At 47.7% G+C, this 19,483-nt stretch overlaps 2 protein-coding genes across 3 annotated transcripts in view; both read right to left on the bottom strand.

The window, feature by feature from the left end:
- Positions 1-10,753, bottom strand: part of ABHD12 (abhydrolase domain containing 12, lysophospholipase) — a 44,574-nt gene extending 33,821 nt beyond the window's left edge. Inside the window, exon 1 of one of the 2 annotated variants that reach the window (XM_086745140.1) lies at positions 10,500-10,753. In XM_086745140.1, coding sequence (XP_086601266.1) covers positions 10,500-10,654 — 155 coding nt within the window. In that variant the 5' untranslated portion in view covers positions 10,655-10,753. The remainder of the gene's footprint in view (positions 1-10,499) is intronic. The other variant, XM_086745138.1, reaches the window with a different exon arrangement.
- Positions 10,754-17,400: 6,647 nt separating this feature from the next.
- Positions 17,401-17,936, bottom strand: LOC147601275 (testis-specific serine/threonine-protein kinase 4-like). The gene is made up of 2 exons (XM_086744600.1): positions 17,773-17,936; positions 17,401-17,605 (listed from the first exon to the last, which is right to left on the bottom strand). The coding sequence occupies exons 1-2, from the start codon at positions 17,934-17,936 to the stop codon at positions 17,401-17,403; spliced, it is 369 nt and encodes a 122-aa protein (XP_086600726.1).
- Positions 17,937-19,483: the final 1,547 nt, after the last annotated feature.

The following is a 19,483-nucleotide window of genomic DNA, read 5'->3' as shown; positions in this document are numbered from 1 at the left end:
AAGAAAAAAATGTTTCTGTGTTAGCAGTGATACTGCCACCTTTTATATGCAGAACGCATCATTAGTAATACATTTTGATTACAATGAACCAACAGTTCCCTGTTAGAGGCATACAAGCAAACAAGAACATTAAACAATGCCAAAACATTACATGTGCTGACTGTCAGCTGAGCACAGCTACATTTAGCTGGCAGTCACAGTGCCCTCTGTAATTGTGACCTCTTTAAAAAGGGAGGTTTAACAGTGCATGGCCATAAAGCAACAGCCACGGTTAAAGAACAGATGCATGAACAGATACAGAACTGCTGTCAGCCTCCGACACACCTTGAACAGGGGGTTATTTTGCATGCAGCCAGGAAGATTAATCTGTTCCTGCTTTCATCTGTGCTTTATTCAGAGATCCAGCTTGAGCTATCATCTTCTTGAGGAAACAACTCCGAAAGGACAAAGGCTTGAAAAATTAATGACAATTAAAACCAGAGCTAATAATACTAGCAAAACCTTTGCTAATACTACAAAACTCTGAAGAGGCAAGCCAGAAAACACATACTCAAAGAAGGTGAAAAGCAGGTGCTGAAGTTTCTACTTACCTGCACAGAAACTGAACATTTCACAGCACTGTATATCAGCCTGCCACAAAGTTTAAAGCAAAATGTGGTTACTACTTTGGCAGTCAAAAGAGGAAAAGAATGCTTTACTAGAGACAGCACAAAGCTATTGGAAAGTGAAAGAAAAGGTTATTCACTGGATTTCTGCTGGATTTGCAAGGACAATAGAATGATATAGTTCCAATGATTGTGTACAATTCACATTTTTCATATTCAGCAGTATACAACTGACATTGTCAGCTTTACTCCTGCTTCCTAAAGCTGTTCTGAAACCAATTAAAACTTTACAAGAAGTGAGATAGGATTGTTTTAAGCAAGAAAATAGAGACAGATTTCCCTTCCTAGGTATGCCAAGGAAGTCTAAAAATCTACTTGATTCTTAAAACACCTTGCACACACTTTCCTTCACAAGCAAGGATGCTGCAACCTGGAAGCCCTGACTCCAAAGCTCCAGTTACATCGCTCATTTGTGTAGGCTTCAGTGTCTCAGAAAAGTGATCCCAGGGAAGCTTTACTGCCACTGGAAGGCAAATCAGTCAGGGTAAATGCATTTACTGTTCTCTGCTCAGAGCTGGCATATGTCCCACTGAAAAGTACTCTTCCAAGAGCTTCCAACTTTTTTTCAGTTATGCCACACAAAGTCCTTTATTCAGCACACCTTTAGTAATAAGAGAGAGGAGGCTCCACATGACCCCATTTCATTTAAGTATTCAACACCAATCTCTTTTGCAAAAAGAATTCACCAGCATTTTAAGTGTGTACAAATTTGATTTTAATATAACCATCCACGTTCAGATCAGATACTACAGGAAAGAATATTTGAAATCCCAGCTACCCTTCTTCATCCTGTGCCTGATGTACAAGATGCATACTATAACAGCCCACATTTCAGCCTACCCATCAGTTCTTCTTTTCAGAGGCTGAGAAGGAACACCAGCTCTTGCTATTCACACATCATCCCTACTAAAACACAAGAGGGAGGTAACTGAAGAACACTGTTATCTCTTCCAAAGCATGATATGAGAGAAAAACTCTAGGCTTAAGAGATGTCAAAAGAGAAATTCTATATTCTGTTACCTGCGCTTAGAGCCATTCAGACACAGCAGTTACAAAAAAAAAAAAAAAAAAGGTGAAACTGGCTAGTCTATCAGGGAGAGGATGTTTCTTTTTATTTTTAAAATAAACTCCACAAAGACTGAATTACTTGCACTACTCAATCCTATATGCCCTCCACTGGAAGGTTTTGCTTTAGCTGTTTGCTAGATTCAGAAGACAACTTTGATGCCTGGGGTTTTCATGCTCTTTCAATTTCTAAAATTATCCTTCTGTGGTTTCATAGTTTGTTTTTAATAAGGAGAGGGCAGCTGTGGGACTTATCTCAAATATTTTCAAGTGTTTGTGTTTTAAAAGTTAACTTTCTAGTCTAACAATCTTTTTTATTGCTCTACTACTCAGTAAGAGTTACAATGTTGAAATAAATGTGGGTTAAACAAACACTTTGATTTGGAAAGTAAACACAGATATCCTTCCTGTTACCTCAGTTCAATAGTCATATTTTAAATTATCAAGGCACTTAACAGAGTCTAAAATGAGGAGAATCCACCTGCAAGTTTAAACCGCCTTCAATAAGGAAGAGGCAGACTTCTGAAGCTCAGTGTCACATTGATCTACCGATACTTACTGCTTTGAAAAAGAAAGATGTATTGCCAACAAGGCAACAGCGCAAAGTCTAGATCGCAGCCTTACTCCTGGATAGGTGACGCTCATACCAGGCCTGTGTGAAAGGACACATGACAGCTTGCAGAGGTGATTACCTAGAACAACTTCACTCTTTGTCACAGTTCCCATCCCACAGTTATAACCTCTACACCCTCCCCTGCCACCCTGCCTTACAGCCAGCTACATTTAACCTGTGTTCTGGTGACTTTTTCAGTATTTCACCAGCTGACTGCCCTATTCATCAGCCCTCATCAACCTTCTCCTCCTCCCACTTTCACCAGCAGTAATTGTCTCACCGTTGGCATGGCTGATATACAAAATTATGCACCTTGAGCCCAAGCATCAATCCCAAGATAACCTCCACGTTGTTTCTCTCTCCACTGAGCAAGTTTTCAATACAGATAGATAACATGTTCTCTATCAGTAAGGCAAGCCCTTCCAATAAAATAAACTGCAGTACAAAGTCAAGTGCTTTGGAGAAACAGTTTTACCACTGAAGCTTTCATCAACCAGGCTGTAATCTTGACAAACCTGTTACATTTTACACTGAGACCTCCATCACACAGGGCACATCTGTTTTCATTAGTATACACATTTAGCTGCTAAATCTTCTTCCATTGAATTGTAAATTAACTCTTACCATTAAAATTGCATAGACTCCACCTCAGGCTAATGACTTGAAAGCCTCCTAGGTGTCCTGTTACCCTTTTAATACAACAGAAGTACTTTCTTTTAATCTTCTTGTGGTACTGATTCAGTCACAGCTACAGTAACATAGTGCTCTCACATTACAGCCTTAGTGAATCTCCCTTCCTTACAATCACTCACTCTTGACGTCAGAAGCTGCTGTAACACCAACAAGGTAACGCTTACAGTGCAGCTGCCCACTGGCTCTCCAAATCCTAGGGTTTTGTAGGAGAACTGTTGTAGAAGCCTGTTTACTGATTTCACATCCTGGCACGATTACCAAAATAATCCAACCTGCCCTTCGGGCTTGGAAGGACAAAGTAACTTAGCTGTAGGACATCATAGTGCCTTTCAAACTAAACTGGACTCAGCAGGCAGGACTCTTCATCTACAGCAGAAGTCCTGCTTGTGTATACTGATCCTCTTGCACATATCACAGCAGCAGATTCTGGAGAGGAAATGATGCCACCATTATTAGTTTTAATGAAAACACCATAAAGATGTTTTCACCAAAAAGAAACACATATATATTGCATCCCGGAGAAAACCGACAGACTCGCTGTGATGACCTGTAACCGTATTTGCAGAAAACTAGATTCCTGGCTCAGCAATGACATGGTGTTTATAGCACGAAAGCAAGTCATCCTCAAAAATTAGCTTGTCGTATGTAGACCATAGACTGTCTGTGTAAGTGAAAACAGACTGGAAATAGACATGAGAATATCAGAGGAAAAAAGGATATCTAGAAGGAAAACCACATACGGGAACCTAGGACTTGTGCTGATGTTAAAAGCTCAGTTTAGCCGGTCATCCTACAGCGCAGCATCACACTAGCCAACAGCCCAGTCCATGACTATACTCACTGGTATGTCCAAAGGAACTCATAGTGGCCAGTTGAGAAGAACGGACAGAAAAGATTGCAACAACACTAAGACAACCCTGGTGTCCACAGACATGTTCACTCCAGAGCTGACTAGAAAGTCCTCTTGGTCCCAGGAGCTACCCAGAACCACCCATAGGTTGGCAAGTTTAGGTACACTGAGAGAAGCAGAGGCCTGCAATTCATACAGCTCTTAAGTAGAAAAGGACTTTATAGGAATCACAAAGTAGCAATTAATAACACCTGAGTAATTATTAATTCAGGCATAAGCCATCAAAGCAGAGCAACTGAACCCAGGGGCATGCATGATGTCAGAAGTACGGCACCGCAACGAAATAAGGAGTTCGAGGAGACCAACACAAAACTCGGCCGTAACTAGAAGGCAAACTGTCCTCAGCCTGAAGCAAGCCTGCTGGAGTAGAATTCTCCATGAGAAATACGAGGACTTGAGAAAACTGCACAGAGACTACGAGACTGTAGGATGACCTAACACAGAGCAGATGCAGCAGAAAAACGCTGTGCTCTATTACAGAAAATTCAGAGAGACTAATGGGAAAGCTGGATCCAAGGAAAGAAATTTTAGGTCATATAGACAGGCCTGTAGCAAGATGCTAGGAGTCTCAAGAAATGCTTGTGTAAATCATGACTGTTTAACACTAAACAAAGTCAGTGATGAACATGGTGAAAGGAGATAGGTTTTAACAGTAACACATTGAGGCACAGAACTGTCAGCTACACATCAACACGACGATCTCAGAACTCAGTAAGTCCTTAAAAAACCGAGATCCCAGACTAAAAAAAAAAAAAAAACAAAAACAAACACTAATAAAACTAGTAACTCCCCACATGGCAGAGAGTCTTGCTATGTTTCCTGAATGAATTATACATATTTGGGAAAGAGGAGGGAGAAGTTGAGCACAAGGAAAGAGAATTATAATGGCTGCAAAGGCTGAACAAATTGGGAAGATGATGCAGAGACTGAACACCTAATGCCCCAAACTGGGTAACTTGGGAGCAATTCAGAGGCACTCACTTAGCCATAAGCTGCCAAAATGGCTGGCAACGCATGAGACAAATCAGGACTTCGACATAGCCACTGAGCTCCCATTCATAAAAAAAAAAAAAACAAACCAAACCGAAAGTCAGACATATGTGGAAGTAATTACACAATCTCGTTTTGACAGATCTGAGCAAATACTGTTGTGTATCCTCTTCAAGAGAATTGTAACAAAACAAAACAAGAAAAAAAAAATCCAAATGAGGAACTGTGACTCAACCTGTACTTACTATGGAAGAAAGCATAGGCAAGTGACTGAAAATTATTTCACAGCTCTCTTGTCAGTTTTGCTCAAGAACAACTGTAATCGCAGCAGCTACCCAGTATGAAGATGGAACTGGTGAAAAAGCTGCATGACTGATGAAATGTCTCTATACAAGCAGCATCTTTCCTTCTTGAAGAGCACTAACAAGAAACAGGTTTAACCTGAAGATAGCAACTAAGACAATAGCACAAAACTCACTTGGGAAAAAAAATTCTTAAGGAAGATACTGATGAAAACTTGCAGGAGAAGAATTAAAAAATTGGTCACCTCTGCTACAATGACCAGACTGTGCAACTGCTTCTAGACAAAGTAACATCAGGAAAAAAAAAAAAAGAGGCTTGGCCTAGAGATATAAGGGGAGGGGGAAGATAGCTAACAGAGTTGGTCAAGTTTTCTGTCAGAAGAAAAATACTGTTGCTTAAATGCAAAGAGACACAGGAAGGCATGGAGCACTTCATGCTGGGGCAGGCTGGCATCAAGGGTCATCACACATCACATTCGACAGGCTTGGGCACACTCGCCATTCCAGTAAAATTCAGCCGCCTCAGAGGAAAAAAAGACAGCAGCAGACTGCTGCAGCCTCTTCTCTTCAGCATCTCACTGTATTCTCATAAAATACCCAGGAAAGAGTACCATGAAAGCAACCTTCTGCCTTTCAAGAGAAAGCTGCACGCAACAAACAAGAAGGTAAACATGGGCGACTACAGCATAACTGAAATTACACCAAATTGTAATATACTCAGACAAAAAAGATCTAGCTTGTGAGATACACAGGCTGGACAGCCAGTGGAAGGGTGCCAAAACCGCACCTTGCGGGAACCCGTGCCAGGAACATGGGGTCGCTGAAGAGACAGCCTGAAGGACAGTAGGCTTCTCCAGCGACGCAGGAAGACAAAAGTGTCAAAGTACACAGCCTTCACAGATGAGATTTGCAGCTTTTCATTGTTTCACAGCATGGAGAAAGACAGAAACAAGTTTTAACATTTGTAGCAAACAAGTGTTTACAGGAGAATAGGGAATAGTAAAATTCACACCTCAGGTCTATAGCCTGAATATTGATTGGGATTAACCAGGCACAGATAAGGACAAGATCACCTAGTACCCTAGAAGTGAAGGGTAATATACCTGTGACCATTTGCCACTAGAATCAGGGTTCAATGGAAGCGAGATAGGAGAACTTGCACTGATATCAACACCAGTATTAAGCTCACTTGATTTTCTTCATTCTCTGTGCTCCCACATAGAGGTTTTCTATATCTAAGGCTGTTCAAACACATCTCCTCAGAGCATCAGAGCCGCTGACCACAAAAATAAGTCAGAGCAACTACCCAAAACACAATGCTACCATAACCTTCTTGAACCTACTTGAACACTGTCACCTGGAAAACACCTCATAACACAAATGTTAGAGGAATGACCACCCACACAAAACACGCACACCAGGAAAACCAAGCTCTGCATGCTGCTTCTTTAGTACTGCATGATTGCACTTAATAGGTTCAGACAAAACATCTTAGTTCCTTAAAAAAAACAAATAGTTCATAGACTTTTAAAGCAGCCACTGGTAAAGTTCTTAGATAACCACCATATTGTATTTTACTGCTGCCTATGGAAAAAAAAAAAATGAAACACCGACATTTGTTCCTTTCTGTTTGTAAATCACTTAAGAAAAGCCACATTGACTACAGCATGCACTAGCTGAAGCCACATAAATCTTATTTATCAACTATCCATCTCCATTATACATACATGCACACACACACTTTCTGTAACAGAGCAGTTCCAATGCACAGCCACCTCTTCAGAATGACTTTCAGCTCCTGGATGAATGAGCACAGTGTGATAATACGACTGAACCAAAACAGAGGGACAAATAGAGTGCTAGTAAAATTCAAAAATACTGCTGGAAGAATAAGCTGCTGCTGCCAGTAAGCCAATACTGTATTCTACAAACATCACTTACATTTACAGTTACGGTGCTATTTAGCCTTCGCCGAGGAACTGGATGTGAACAGAAAGAGCCCTGCTGGGGAAGTGCACACAGAAGCTCTGCTGCTGCTGCTGCTCTACAGCCCTGGTCACTGCTGCAATTACAGACATCACTGCCTCTGCAGCCCCCCACGCTCCCGACCCACGGGATCCGCCACATGATCAGCCCTTGGCTGCAGAACTACGCAGCCACTTCAAGCTACTGCAGGGTCAGTTTGCTTTTCTAACCAGTCATTTGTGTCATTTGCAAAGAAAAGATGGAAACCTGCATACTGAAGCCAAATATACATGCTGTTTTCCCAAGTCTGCAGAGAGACTAAATAACAGCACTATGAAACACAGAGCTCCACTTCACCTGAAGGCAGAATTCACAGACACCAGAAGTGCCAATTTTAACTATTCCATCAATGAGAACACTGCTAAGAATAGTTTACTGTGGTACAAATCCCCAATTGAGATATGATGCTACCTCCACCATCCCAGCAACCTTGCAGCAGAGTTTTCACCTCCTTACAGTTTCTACGAGCTGGGGAGTAACACTGATGTAACACGCTGAAAACACCACCACAATCAAACGCTAATTTTATATCTAGTGGTATAAGGTCCACTGCAATAACACCATGACTTTGCATATTAAAATACAAGGGTCTAGACAGTCATACAGCAACTTTTTGGCCACATAACTGGCCACAGTCAGGGTACCCCCCAAAGGAGGTCCACTGTATATGTGCCGTCCTCATGCTCTTCTTTAAACACCCATTGCAGTCTGCTGCCAAAGGTGGGATACAGAGCTAGAAAGCTGTCTGATCCGACTCAGAGCAATTGTTCTGGACAACAACCTTATCTCTAAGGATCATACGTTCTGCTGCCTGGACCTCCCACTCCTGCACGCTCAGATTGACGCTTCAGTAGCGTATTTGTTATCCCATAGAAAACATAACCAGAGAGTATTGGCAGATCAAGACATCTTGCCTTGGTCTTGCCACTGTCTGAAGGCTCACAAGGTGAGGAAGTCAAAGAAGGTCCACTGAAAGTTATTAAGAAGGCAGACAACTCAACTCAGAACAGCAGAAAAGAAAATAAATCAACAGAAGTACAGAAGTGAGTGATTGTTCCACTTTGCACTTTTACTCAATTACAAACACACATCATTTTGGCAACATTGCACAGAATGACCTACAAGACTCTCTTTTTAAAAAAAAAAAACAAACAAAAACAAACACAACAACAACAACAAAAAAAACCCCAACACATTAATTTCTTCAGATGTGGAAAAGGGAAAGTGAGTTCCAAATAAATAAGGCTTTCCTACAACATCAAGAATTTGAGAAACACTGCTGTATGGAATACAGTACCTGACCCAAAAAGAAGGAAGAAAAACAAACAAAAAAATTTTTTTAAGTGCCCAAAATGCATGTAGGACTTCAGTGATTTCTGAAGCAAACTTCAAAAGCTCAACATGGAGAAGAGTAAGGAAAATTCGCCTGCTGACCATTTTTAAATGCGCAAATGGAGAAATAAATACAAGAAAACTTTCCACAGATGGGATGGATTTTCCCTGGCTTTAGCTTGGCCTTTACAATGCTGTGTATCTAATAGCTGTGCTGTGTCTGGTTTCCACAAAGTACCTGCCTGTCAGAGCAAGCCAACAGCCTGCACTGTATGCTCTTAGGGCGTGCTCAATGATCATCACCAAAGGAGCACTTCCACTTCAGCAATAAGTACTTGAATGCCATTTGCAATGTGGAAGCTAATAAGCTATCATTTAATTACCACTGGTTTTAGAAGTTACCCACTCAGACAAATGGAATAAATATGCCGAATTTTTAAATGTTATAAAAGAAGAACATTGATAGAGTCTGATCTATTGCACAGTCATTGAAACAGAGAGATCAATGGCGCTGGTTAGCGCCATTTTCAATTACCAAAAGCTTGTCATAACACAAACAGAGTGCTGACAACATCCCAAAGGTTTGCCTCCAGGACATAAAATTGAATAGCTATTACCCAATAAAAGAAATAACATTTTAAAGCCTCTGTCTCTGAACATGACAAAAATCCACGTCATGAACAGGAAAGTTACTTTCAAATGTTAATTTTGTCTATGAGAACAGAAAAACTCTCAGAAAACTTACCAGAGAAACAGCCACATTGGCTTATTTTCTGGAAACTCACTGTTAAGTGGGTTTTTTGTTTGGGTTTTTTTTTGGGTGTTTTTCTCTTTTTTTTTTTAGCAGGCTGCTGTATTCTTGAAGCACAGTGATTTGGCTCCAGCTACCCAAACCACACAGCTATTTTGATCATTAGATATTCTTCACACTTACGAAACGCAGTCAAAGATAAGCACTGTACCGGCGTAGATGAAACTACGTTTCTTCCTCCCTAGCCCTCTGCAGCTGTGAATTGGTCTTAATTGTGTATCATATCCCCGTGAAATCTTGCACGAAGAAGGTTCCAGTCTATAAGCACCTTCTATTATTACAGATTTTTTTTTTTGATAGAGGAACACAAACTTTTTGCTAGCATAAATATTTACCAAACGTTTAAAACGTTAACGCAGCTAGCAAAAAGCCACAGCTGAACTCTTCTCAACGGACCCACGCATATAAGCTTCTCCTACTGACATCTAAATCTGATTCATATATAGGAAACAGATCACTTCGACAGGCACTGGCTTATTCTTCGAGAGGAAAAAAAAAATAAAATAGACATCCTATCTGCAGGCCCCTGCTCCTCCACATACAGGCTGTGGGGGAGAGGATTTTGCGCTAGCCATTTTTGGGAGCGAACGCCTGCCTATACCGAAGCGGGCTGGATGAAGGAAGGCTCAGGTAGGACAAGCAAACCCTTCCAGCCTTTGCTGGGTCTGCAGGACCCGCTACCACCCCGTTCTCTCATCGGGTATTTGCACCGAGAACTCGAAAGCACCCGAGGGGTCGGCACCTGCCCACCCGGCACGCAAAAGCCGGGGAAGCGCAACCGAGGTGGGAAACATCCCGGAATTCCCACCTACCCGTCTAGCCCCGGGGGCTCTTCGGCCGCCGGCTGCCGCGGTGCTGGGAGTCGGGGGGCGGCGGGGGGGAAAGGCCTTTTCCCCCCGTTCCTTTCGAGACACAGCCCCGCTGCCCCCGCCTGCCCCGCCACCCGGCTGGGGAGCAGCCCGAGGCCCCGTTCCCCGCAGGCCCCGCAGGGGGAAGGGGGGCGAGGTCGGGAGGTCTCGGGCTCGGCAGAGGCTGGGGGCCCGGGGGATAACGCAGCCCGGTGCGGGTGCGGGGCTGCCGCCACGGCGCTCACCTGCCCAGCGGTCGCTTCATGCCCGTGTCGGCGGCAGCAGCGGCGGCGGCGGGCAGGCGCAGGCTGTGCCTCAGGCTGCAGCCCTTGTCGAGGGGCGCGGGCGCGGCGGCGGCGCGCTCATGCTCCACCGTCACCGATTCGTTGCGCTTCCTCATGCCGAGGGGCGGGGAGGGGGTCGGCAGCGGCGGCGGCTCGAGGCAGCGGAGACGGCAGGAGCGGCGCCGCGCACAACGGCCACTCGCCCTCCGCCGCGCTTTCGCCGCGCCTCGCCGCACCACGCCCAGCCCCGCCCCGCCGGCGCCCCCGCCAATCCCCGCCTCCGGAGCGGGCTCGCGACGAAGTTGCCACTTGCCAGCACTTCAGAGGGGAGGCTGCGCCGCCATCTTTACTGAGGGCAAAAGCGCCAGCCGCCATTTTGTTGGCGGCCGGAGGCGGGGCCTCGACGAGGGGTCGGGGGGAGGTGACCGTGTGCGCGGCACTCGGCTTTCCGCCGTGGGTGCCCACGTCTCCTGGGCATGGGAGCGTGCGAGCAGGTGACCCTGCCGGCCTTGGGAACGAAGAGACATCCGTCCTCCTGGGGCTGCCGAGGCACAATGGGTGCGGAGCGCAGGGCGAGGCAGGGGCCTGTCACAGTGCGCAGGGCCCTGTGGTGGAGCGTGAGGTGCCCGTGCTGGTGCGGGTCCCAGTGCAGCAGCCTGGGAAATAGCCCCTCTGGTGTCATGGAAACCTGCGGGTGACTGGAAATGTTGGCACCCAGCAGCTGGCATGGCCACTGGGATTGCTGAGCTGCCGCTCGCAAGGGGCAGCAGGGATATGGGCCTGGCAGTGCTAAACTGCTTCTGCATGAAGATCAGTGGGACACAGGGAAACAGGGCAGTTGAGAAAGAAAGACCACCAGCTGGCCTGCATTGGCCTGGAGGGGCTGTGAGACCCTGCCCTCGGCTAGAGGCTAAGCTACAGCACACACCTGAGCACGCCATAGCAGATACAAGGATGCTGAGAGAAGCAAAGCGAGCAGTCGCCCTGACTGTTAGCCTCAGCAGTGAGGACAGGAATGAAGCACTGAGATGACATAGATAATAGAGCCTTGGTCCCTGAACAGTTAGGGATCATTGCATTCCACTATTTTGTCTTCCGAAACTTTCTCTGAAGCAGAAGGTAGCCATATCAAAGTTTTGGATGTGATTGCCTCCCTCCCATTTGGTCTATAGCCTTCTGGGGAGATTATGATACCACCACTTTGAAAAGCACGTCCTCATCTCCTGATCTCTACAGACGCACACAGGCAAGGCTAACTTGCTATGCAGCTTCCCTAACATTGTGGGGATTCTGCATTGGAAACAAGTGGTGGCAAATAAAGAACAAATAAAACATCTCCTCTGGTATCAGCAATAGCTGGTGACTGCGCTGTCCGTACCATGGGGGAGCAGGACAGCAATACACTGCAGAAAACAGTCGTGCTCATGTGTTCTGTCTTCCACTGCTGCTGCTGGGTTGATCTATTGGGGTACCTTCTGTGTTCCCATAAAGTGAAAAAGTGAAGCAATTCCTGGAAAATGGCTCTTTGGACAAGAGATCTCACCTGTCTTGCGTCCATTTCTTCTGACTTGCTGCTAACTGATCCTGTACCTGATGAAACATGGAGATTCGAGAGAAATACATGAATGAATTAATCCCAGGAGCAAAGACAAGGCAGTGAACCAAAAAGGAGGAAGTGATTGTTAAAATACCAGCCTCAACTACCTCAGCAGATATTGATAGCTAGCAGAAAGTACTGTGTAATGTGCTGATATGTGCTTTGTCATGTCTCTGGAAGCTTCTCCTAATATTTGAGACCTTTTAGAAATTTTCTGTCGACTAGATCATAATTACTAAAATTTTCAGCCAGGCTTTTGGAAAGACTGGTTGTTCTCTTGCATTCTTTGAAGAGCAAAAGAGAGTCACTTGTCCGTTGGTACATAATTTATAGAATATTTAAAAGGTTCTCCTGTTTAGGATCAGTACTTGCCCTTCTTACCTATTGAAAGAGATGAGTGCTGCCTCAGAAATTTGCCCACTCACAGAAATCAATGCATAGCATCCATTCTGAATTCCAAATTAACCCCAAATGCCATGGCTGAATTCTGGTGGACGTGATGGGAGTTTGCCGAGGCAAGGGTTCACTACAAACTGTACTTCTGCTGCTATTATAGGCAAACTAGGGTGAAATTCTACCATCTGCAGTCACCACATACTTAATCTGAACAATGCAAAACAGCTTAGGGAATGTGCTGCCACAGGATTTTTTAGCAGCCAGTAACTCCATGTGGTTCTACAAAGAGAGCATGTACAGGAAGAACAAGAAAATCCAGTCAGAGTAAAGGTTGGGAAAGAATTTGAGATTTCTTAGCTCAAGGCATGAACAAAGATTATGGTAGAGCAATAGTAGAAACTATCCCTGTGGGCAAGGACACATTCCGTAGGGTTTCTCTACCTCTGGAAGAGGTCTGGAGACAGCCCATGGGGCAAGGACACAGCATGCTGTGCATCTCCTCCCCACCTGGTATTCTGCAACAAGAAGAGCTTTTATAGGTACGTAGGGGACAAAAGAAAGTCCAGGAAAAATGTAGGCCCCCTCCAGAAGGGAACTGGTGTCCTGGTTACCCAGGACATGGAGAAAGCTGACGTTCTCAATGACTTTTTTGCCTCAGTCTTCACCGACAAGAGTTCCTGTCCCACCACCCAAGCTGTAGAAGGTGCAAGCAGGGACTGCGAGAATGAAGAACTGCCCATTGTACTCGAAGAGCAGGTTCGGAATCATCTGAGGAACCTGAAGGTGCACAAGTCCATGGGACCTGATGAGATCCATCTGCGGGTCCTGAGGGAACTGGCGGATGAAGTTGCCAAGCCACTGGCTATCGTATTTGAGAAGTCGTGGCGGTCTGGTGAGGTCCCCGATGACTGGAAGAGAGGGAACATAACCCCAATTTTTAAAAAGGGGAATAAGGAAGATCCGGGTAACTACAGGCCGGTCAGCCTCACCTCTGTGCCTGGCAAGGTCATGGAGCAGATTCTCCTGGAAACCATGCTAAGGCACATGGAGAGCAAGGAGGTGGTTGATGACAGCCAACATGGCTTCACCAAGGGCAGATCGTGCCTGACCAATTTGGTGGCCTTCTATGACGGGGTGACGGCATCGGTGGACAAGGGACGAGCAACTGACATCATCTACCTGGACTTGTGCAAAGCTTTTGACACTGTCCCGCATGACATCCTTCTCTCTAAACTAGAGAGACATGGGTTTGATGGACGGACCACTCGGTGGATAAGGAGTTGGCTGGATGGCCGCACTCAGAGAGTGGTGGTCAACGGCTCAATGTCCATGTGGAGACCGGTCATGAGTGGCGTCCCTCAGGGGTCCGTGTTGGGCCCGGCCCTGTTCAACATCTTTGTTGGCGACATGGACAGTGGGATAGAGTGCACCCTCAGCAAGTTCGCCGACGACACCAAGTTGTGTAGTGCCATCGACACGCTGGAAGGGAGGGATGCCATCCAGAGGGACCTTGACAGGCTGGAGAGGTGGGCCTGTGCCAACCTCATGAAGTTCAACCAGGCCAAGTGCAAGGTCCTGCACCTGGGTCATGACAATCCCAGGCACAAATACAGGCTGGGCGGGGAATGGATTGAGAGCAGCCCTGAGGAGAAGGACTTGGGAGTGCTGGTGGATGAGAAGCTCAACATGAGCTGGCAATGCGCCCTTGCAGCCCAGAAGGCCAACCGCATCCTGGGCTGCATCAAGAGGAGCGTGGCCAGCAGGTCGAGGGAGGTGATTCTCCCCCTCTACTCTGCCCTGGTGAGATCCCACCTGGAGTACTGTGTCCAGTTCTGGAGCCCCCAACACAAGAAGGACATGGACCAGTTGGAGAAGGTCCAGAGGAGGGCCACGAAGATGATAAAAGGGCTGGAGCACCTCTCTTATGAGGACAGGCTGAGAGAGTTGGGGCTGTTCAGCCTGGAGAAGAGGAGGCTCCGGGGAGACCTGATAGCGGTCTTCCAGTACCTCAAGGGGGCCTACAAGAAAGATGGGGAAAGGCTGTTTAGTAGGGCCTGTTGCAATAGGACGAGAGGTAATGGTTTTAAAATAGAGGGGGGTAGATTTAGATTAGAAATTAGGAAAAAAATTTTTACAATGTGAGTTATAGAACACTGGAACAGGTTGCCCAGAAAGGTAGTGGAGGCCCCATCCCTGGAAACGTTCAAGGCCAGGCTGGATGAGGCTTTGAGCAACCTGATCTAGTCAGGGATGTCCCTGCTTCTTGCAGGGGGGGTTGGACTAGATTACCTTTGAAGGTCCCTTCCAACCCAAACCATTCTATGATTCTATGATTCTATTCTCCAGAGGCACCTGAACTCAGCTGCCTGGCCTGGAGATGAGGAACATAGATGGAAAGCAAAGGACAGCAAGTGAGCACAGATCCTAAGTAACACTATCAAGAGAAGAGATGACAGCTGTGTTTGGCTGTGGATGAGCTCAACCAAGTCTCCCCAAAGGGCAGAATCCAGAACAAGAGACACTGAAGGAACCCCGAAAGATCAAGAGAAAGTACTAGTTAGGAAACCAGGGTCTCTGGAGAGCACAAGGCTATTCAAAGCAGCAGAAAAATCAGAAAAAGGCAGAGCCACTGTCTTTGAGGAGGTGCTTGAAAGGAGGGCAGAAGCCAAGGAGAGATGACTCAGGGCAGAACAGAAGGAGACTGCCCTCTGCTGAAGAAGGCAGCAGTACCTCTGGAAATGCAGGGAGGCCTGCTAGGAGGACACCTCCTCACAGCTTTCTGTTCCTCAAACTGCTCCTCTCTGACAGGACAAAGAGGGAAACCTGATGCTACAAGCTACAAGCCACTAGTGACAGCACAAATTCTATAGCTCAAGTTGGTGGCACGTATTTGTGCTAGATGGGCAGTGCAGGGCTTTCCTGTGGCTTGAGCACTCCTCCAGCTGCTACCTTTGCAGCACAGCATCGTGAGCTTCTTCATTCTGCTTACTCAGCTGACCCCAAGTTAGACCATGTAAAGGAAATTAGATGTAGGGAATTGTGGATCCATCATAGAATCACAGAATGGTTTGGGTTGGAAGGGTTCTTAAAGATCAACTAGTTCCAACCCCCCTTCCATGGGCAGGGACACCTTCCACTAGACCAGGTCACTCAAAGCCCCATCCAACCTCGCCTTGAACACTTCCAGGGATGGGGCATCCACAGTTTCTTTGGGCAACCTGTTCCAGTGCGTCACCACCCTCACAGTAAAAAATTTCTTCCTTGTGTCTAATCTAAACCTTCCATGATGACTTCCTCAAGGCAGGAAAATTGAGGTTACTAAGGGTAGACCCAACTTTGTAAAGGTCCATGGCACAATGCTTCTAATGACTCAGACTAGTGTCACTTGCTGATGTTCCCAAGTCAGCACAACCCTTCGCCTGCTACCTGACAGTTTTCCTAGTCAATAGTAGACACAGAGCTGACTGAAGCCAGCAGAGCTGGACGGAGTTTCAGTATGTACTAGTGCTCCAGCCTGCTACGCAGGGGCTGAGCCAGGCCTCTCCAGAAAAGCTAGAGTGCTTCCACCACTCTCCCGATCCATCCTTGGCTGTAGCTAAGCCACTTTCTGAAAGCTCCATGTTGAAACGAGTAGTGCTTTTTAGATTACAGAGTTGTCAGTTAAGAAGTAAAGAATCTGGGAAACATTTCTAGTCACCTGCCTGCCTGGGCGATTCTTCACCAGTGTGTCTGAAGGTGTCCAAAAGGCGTCTCTCCACAGTTTTCTCCATGCTGACCATCTTGCATGCCAGTGACAGTGATCAATGACAGATGGTCATGAGGTGCAGGGATGTCACTCAAATCCCTTTTTGCTCACCTCAGTTTTCTGTGAACCTCCTCCAGATGCTGCAGATCTGGTGACTTCATCTCCAGGAATTCAAGAGTCCATACAGAATCACAGAATGGTTTGGGTTGGCAAAGACCTTAAAGATCATCTAGCCCAACCTCTCTGCCATGGGCAAGGACATCTTTCACTCAATCTAGTTGCTTAGAACCTTGTCCAAACTATCTTTGAACACTTCCAGTGATGAAGCATCCACAGCCTCTCTGGGTAACCTGCTCCAGGGGCCACTACTCTTTCTTCTCTTCATTAATGACCTGGATGATGGGTCAGAGTGCGCTCTCAGCAAGTTTACAGTGGATCGAAAACTGGGAGGAGCAGCTGATACACTAGAGGGTTGTGCTGCTGTTCAGAGGTGACTGGCCAGGCTGGAGAAATGAGCCTCATGAAGTTCAACAAAGGGATGTGCAAAGTCTTGCATGTAAGGAGGGTAAAGCCCAGGCACCAGTACGTGCTGGAGGTATGACAACTGGCCCAGCCATGTCCTTGAAACTTTCTGGCCTTTGCTGCCTTCAGGAATTGCAGGCCCCTGAGGCCAGAGGGAGTGCCTGGGGAGAGGAAGTGTTCCCCTTGGGAAGGGAGAACCAGTTTGAGGACCATTTAAACAAATGGGACAGTCAGAAGTTCCTGGGAGCAGATGGGATGCCCCTAGAGTTCTCAGGAAGCTGGCTGAAGTCCTTCTGAGGCCACTCTCCACCACCTGTGTAATTACGGCCATAGTGACGGGGAGAGATTCCTGGGGACTGTCAAAAAGCAAGCGTTGCTGCTGTCTTCAAGGAGGGCAAGCAGGAGGACACAGGGAACTACAGACCAGCCAGCCTCACCTTGATCCCTGGGAAGGTGATGGAGCTTCCAGGAGGTTCAATGAGTGTCTGGGCTGGTGGGAATGATCCTCCAGGCAGCATGGCCGGGGCTCTGCAAAGCCCTCGCTGCCTCAGAGAACTCTGTCCCCAGCTTCCAGAGCTGAGACCCCAAGCCCCTGTGTTCACTCACGGGTGGACGATGGCCCTGCTGTGCAGGTAGGCCAGAATGAGGAGCAGCTGGGAGAACCAGGGCCCTGCCTGGCCCTGAGAGCAGGGCCCCTGCCTCTGCACCCGCTCCAGGGCGCTCCCCGAGGGTGCCAGCTCCATGAGGGTGTAGAAGCCCGATCTCATCTGTGTGCCTTGGTACAGCGCGATGAGGTGCTTGTGGCACCTTCAAGACTCGTGAGCAACAGGGGCTTGACGTGGGACAGGCCTGCCCCCCTCTGGCCCCCTTTTGCCTTGCACGCCCTGCACCCTCACCCCTTTTGCCCACCAATGCTCCCCTAACCCCTGGTAACTCCCCACAAAGCTCCCCCACACACGGGACTCCCTGCTTGCCCTGCCTGCATCTGATGGGGCAGGAGCTTCCTGAGGTCTTCCTCCAGCACTTTCCTTTTGGAGATGACCTTGATGGCCACCTTGTGCCACAGTGTGGGCACTGCAGCCTCATACATCTCCCAGTAGGCACCCTGTGCCAGCAGAGGCCCCAGCTGGAAGCCCATCTTCCCCAGCACCAGGACGGTCTTGTTGGGTGGGCACCTCCACTATGCCTGTGGGCAGCACAGCTTGAGGGAGGGGGAGGTCAAGCAAGGCTGGGAGGACCCTGGCTGGAACCAGGTGCCTGCAGGACTCTTTGCCCGTACTGGCCCCCAGGACCCCTTGCCCTCCTCTGGCCATTCCCTCCACTCATGCCAAAGCCCAGCAAGTGGCTGGGCTGGGCAGCTACCCCCCTGCCGATGACCCACGGAGGTGGGGTGACCGCGTGGGCAGCTGCGATGGCTGCAGGCAGGAGCAGATGAGGTCCCTCCTCTCCTGCAACTTTGCAGCAGTAGCTGGCCAGTCATTTCTAAGAAAGTTCCTCCAAGCCCCACAAAACCAATAGCCACAGCAAGACCCAGCTTCCCAGCTGGAAGGTCAAATACCCGAGCTGGCCTAGAAGAGCCCTTGGAACAGCAGCAGAGCTGAGCTGCCCAACTTGTGCTGCCCAGGCAGCAAGAGGGGACAACTGTCAAGCACTCTCGCTTGAGGGGGAACAATGCATGAGCCCTCTTGCTGCCCACCCTGGGCTGAGGACCCCCACACCCTGGAGCCATCACAGTCTCCACCCTCGTCATGCACCTGCTGCTATGCAGATGGCAGCTGGGAGGGGGACCCCAGCTCTGGCTGTGGGGGGAGCACTGCCGGCAGCCCCAGCCAGGGGGACGCAAAGCTTGCTCGCTGGGATTTGCTGTAGGGGCCAGACCCTGAGGTGTCCTGGGCTGAGAGGCTGGACATGTCGTAGCAAAGGGCTTTCTGGTGAAACCTCTTCCAGAGCTCTTTGGCAAGCACAGAAAACTATGCAGTTTTGCTCTTTGCAACACTCCCTGCCCTGGGCAGGCACATCCATCATGACCAAGACCAGGCTGGAAAATAAGACTGGCACGGGGCGGGTCTTGCTGCTCGTGTGCTTTCCTCCTGCTGGAAAAGGCAGCTGCTGAGCAGCTGATGCAGCAGGCTGCAACTCCTCTGCTGGCAGGTTCAGGAAAATTAGGCCCAGACACCAGCTGCTTGGCACTGGGAGGAATTCAGGGGCCAAACAGCAGCTTGGTGAAGCTGAGCTCCTCCAGGACCAGTCGCAAGAGGAACTGCAAGGAAAACCAACCCAGAACTCAACGCGACATCTTACAAGAGGGAGCAGTGATAGCCCTGAACCCTTCAAGCAAGTGGCTTTAACCTGCTCACAAGCACCCAGATGGTTGTGCTGCGCTCTGGCCAGGGTGACTCATGCATGACACGGGAGAGGGACAACAGCAACCAGGGCTCTGCTATGCTCCTGGGAAACCTCTCGAGTGCTGATGACTGTCAAGCCAATTATGATGATGATGATAACCAGCAAGCTGTTGGACTGATATTTTTTAATAGTCTCAGGGAAATATTTTCCCCATGTGCCATACTGGGTTTGTTCACCTGATAACTTTGAACAGATTGTGCTCCTGCTGAAGCGCCTCTGACACAGCCCAGTGCTCCCCTTCACTCCTCGCTGATGCTCCATGTCCCACCTGAGAGCACA

Source organism: Chlamydotis macqueenii, chromosome 3, assembly GCF_036417535.1.
Source record: "Chlamydotis macqueenii isolate bChlMac1 chromosome 3, bChlMac1.mat, whole genome shotgun sequence".
Taxonomy (NCBI): Eukaryota; Metazoa; Chordata; class Aves; order Otidiformes; family Otididae; genus Chlamydotis; species Chlamydotis macqueenii.
Note: the sequence above shows the minus strand (reverse complement) of the source record. Positions and strands in the feature narration are given on the sequence as shown.

Excerpts from the sequence above, each read along its gene's own strand:
- LOC147601275 (XM_086744600.1), bottom strand. The coding sequence starts at position 17,936 with ATGGGCTTCCAGCTGGGGCCTCTGCTGGCACAGGGTGCCTACTGGGAG. Across the intron at positions 17,606-17,772 it reads CCCCATCAGATGCAGGCAGG|GTGCCACAAGCACCTCATCG; the intron begins GCAAGCAGGGAG and ends CGAGTCTTGAAG.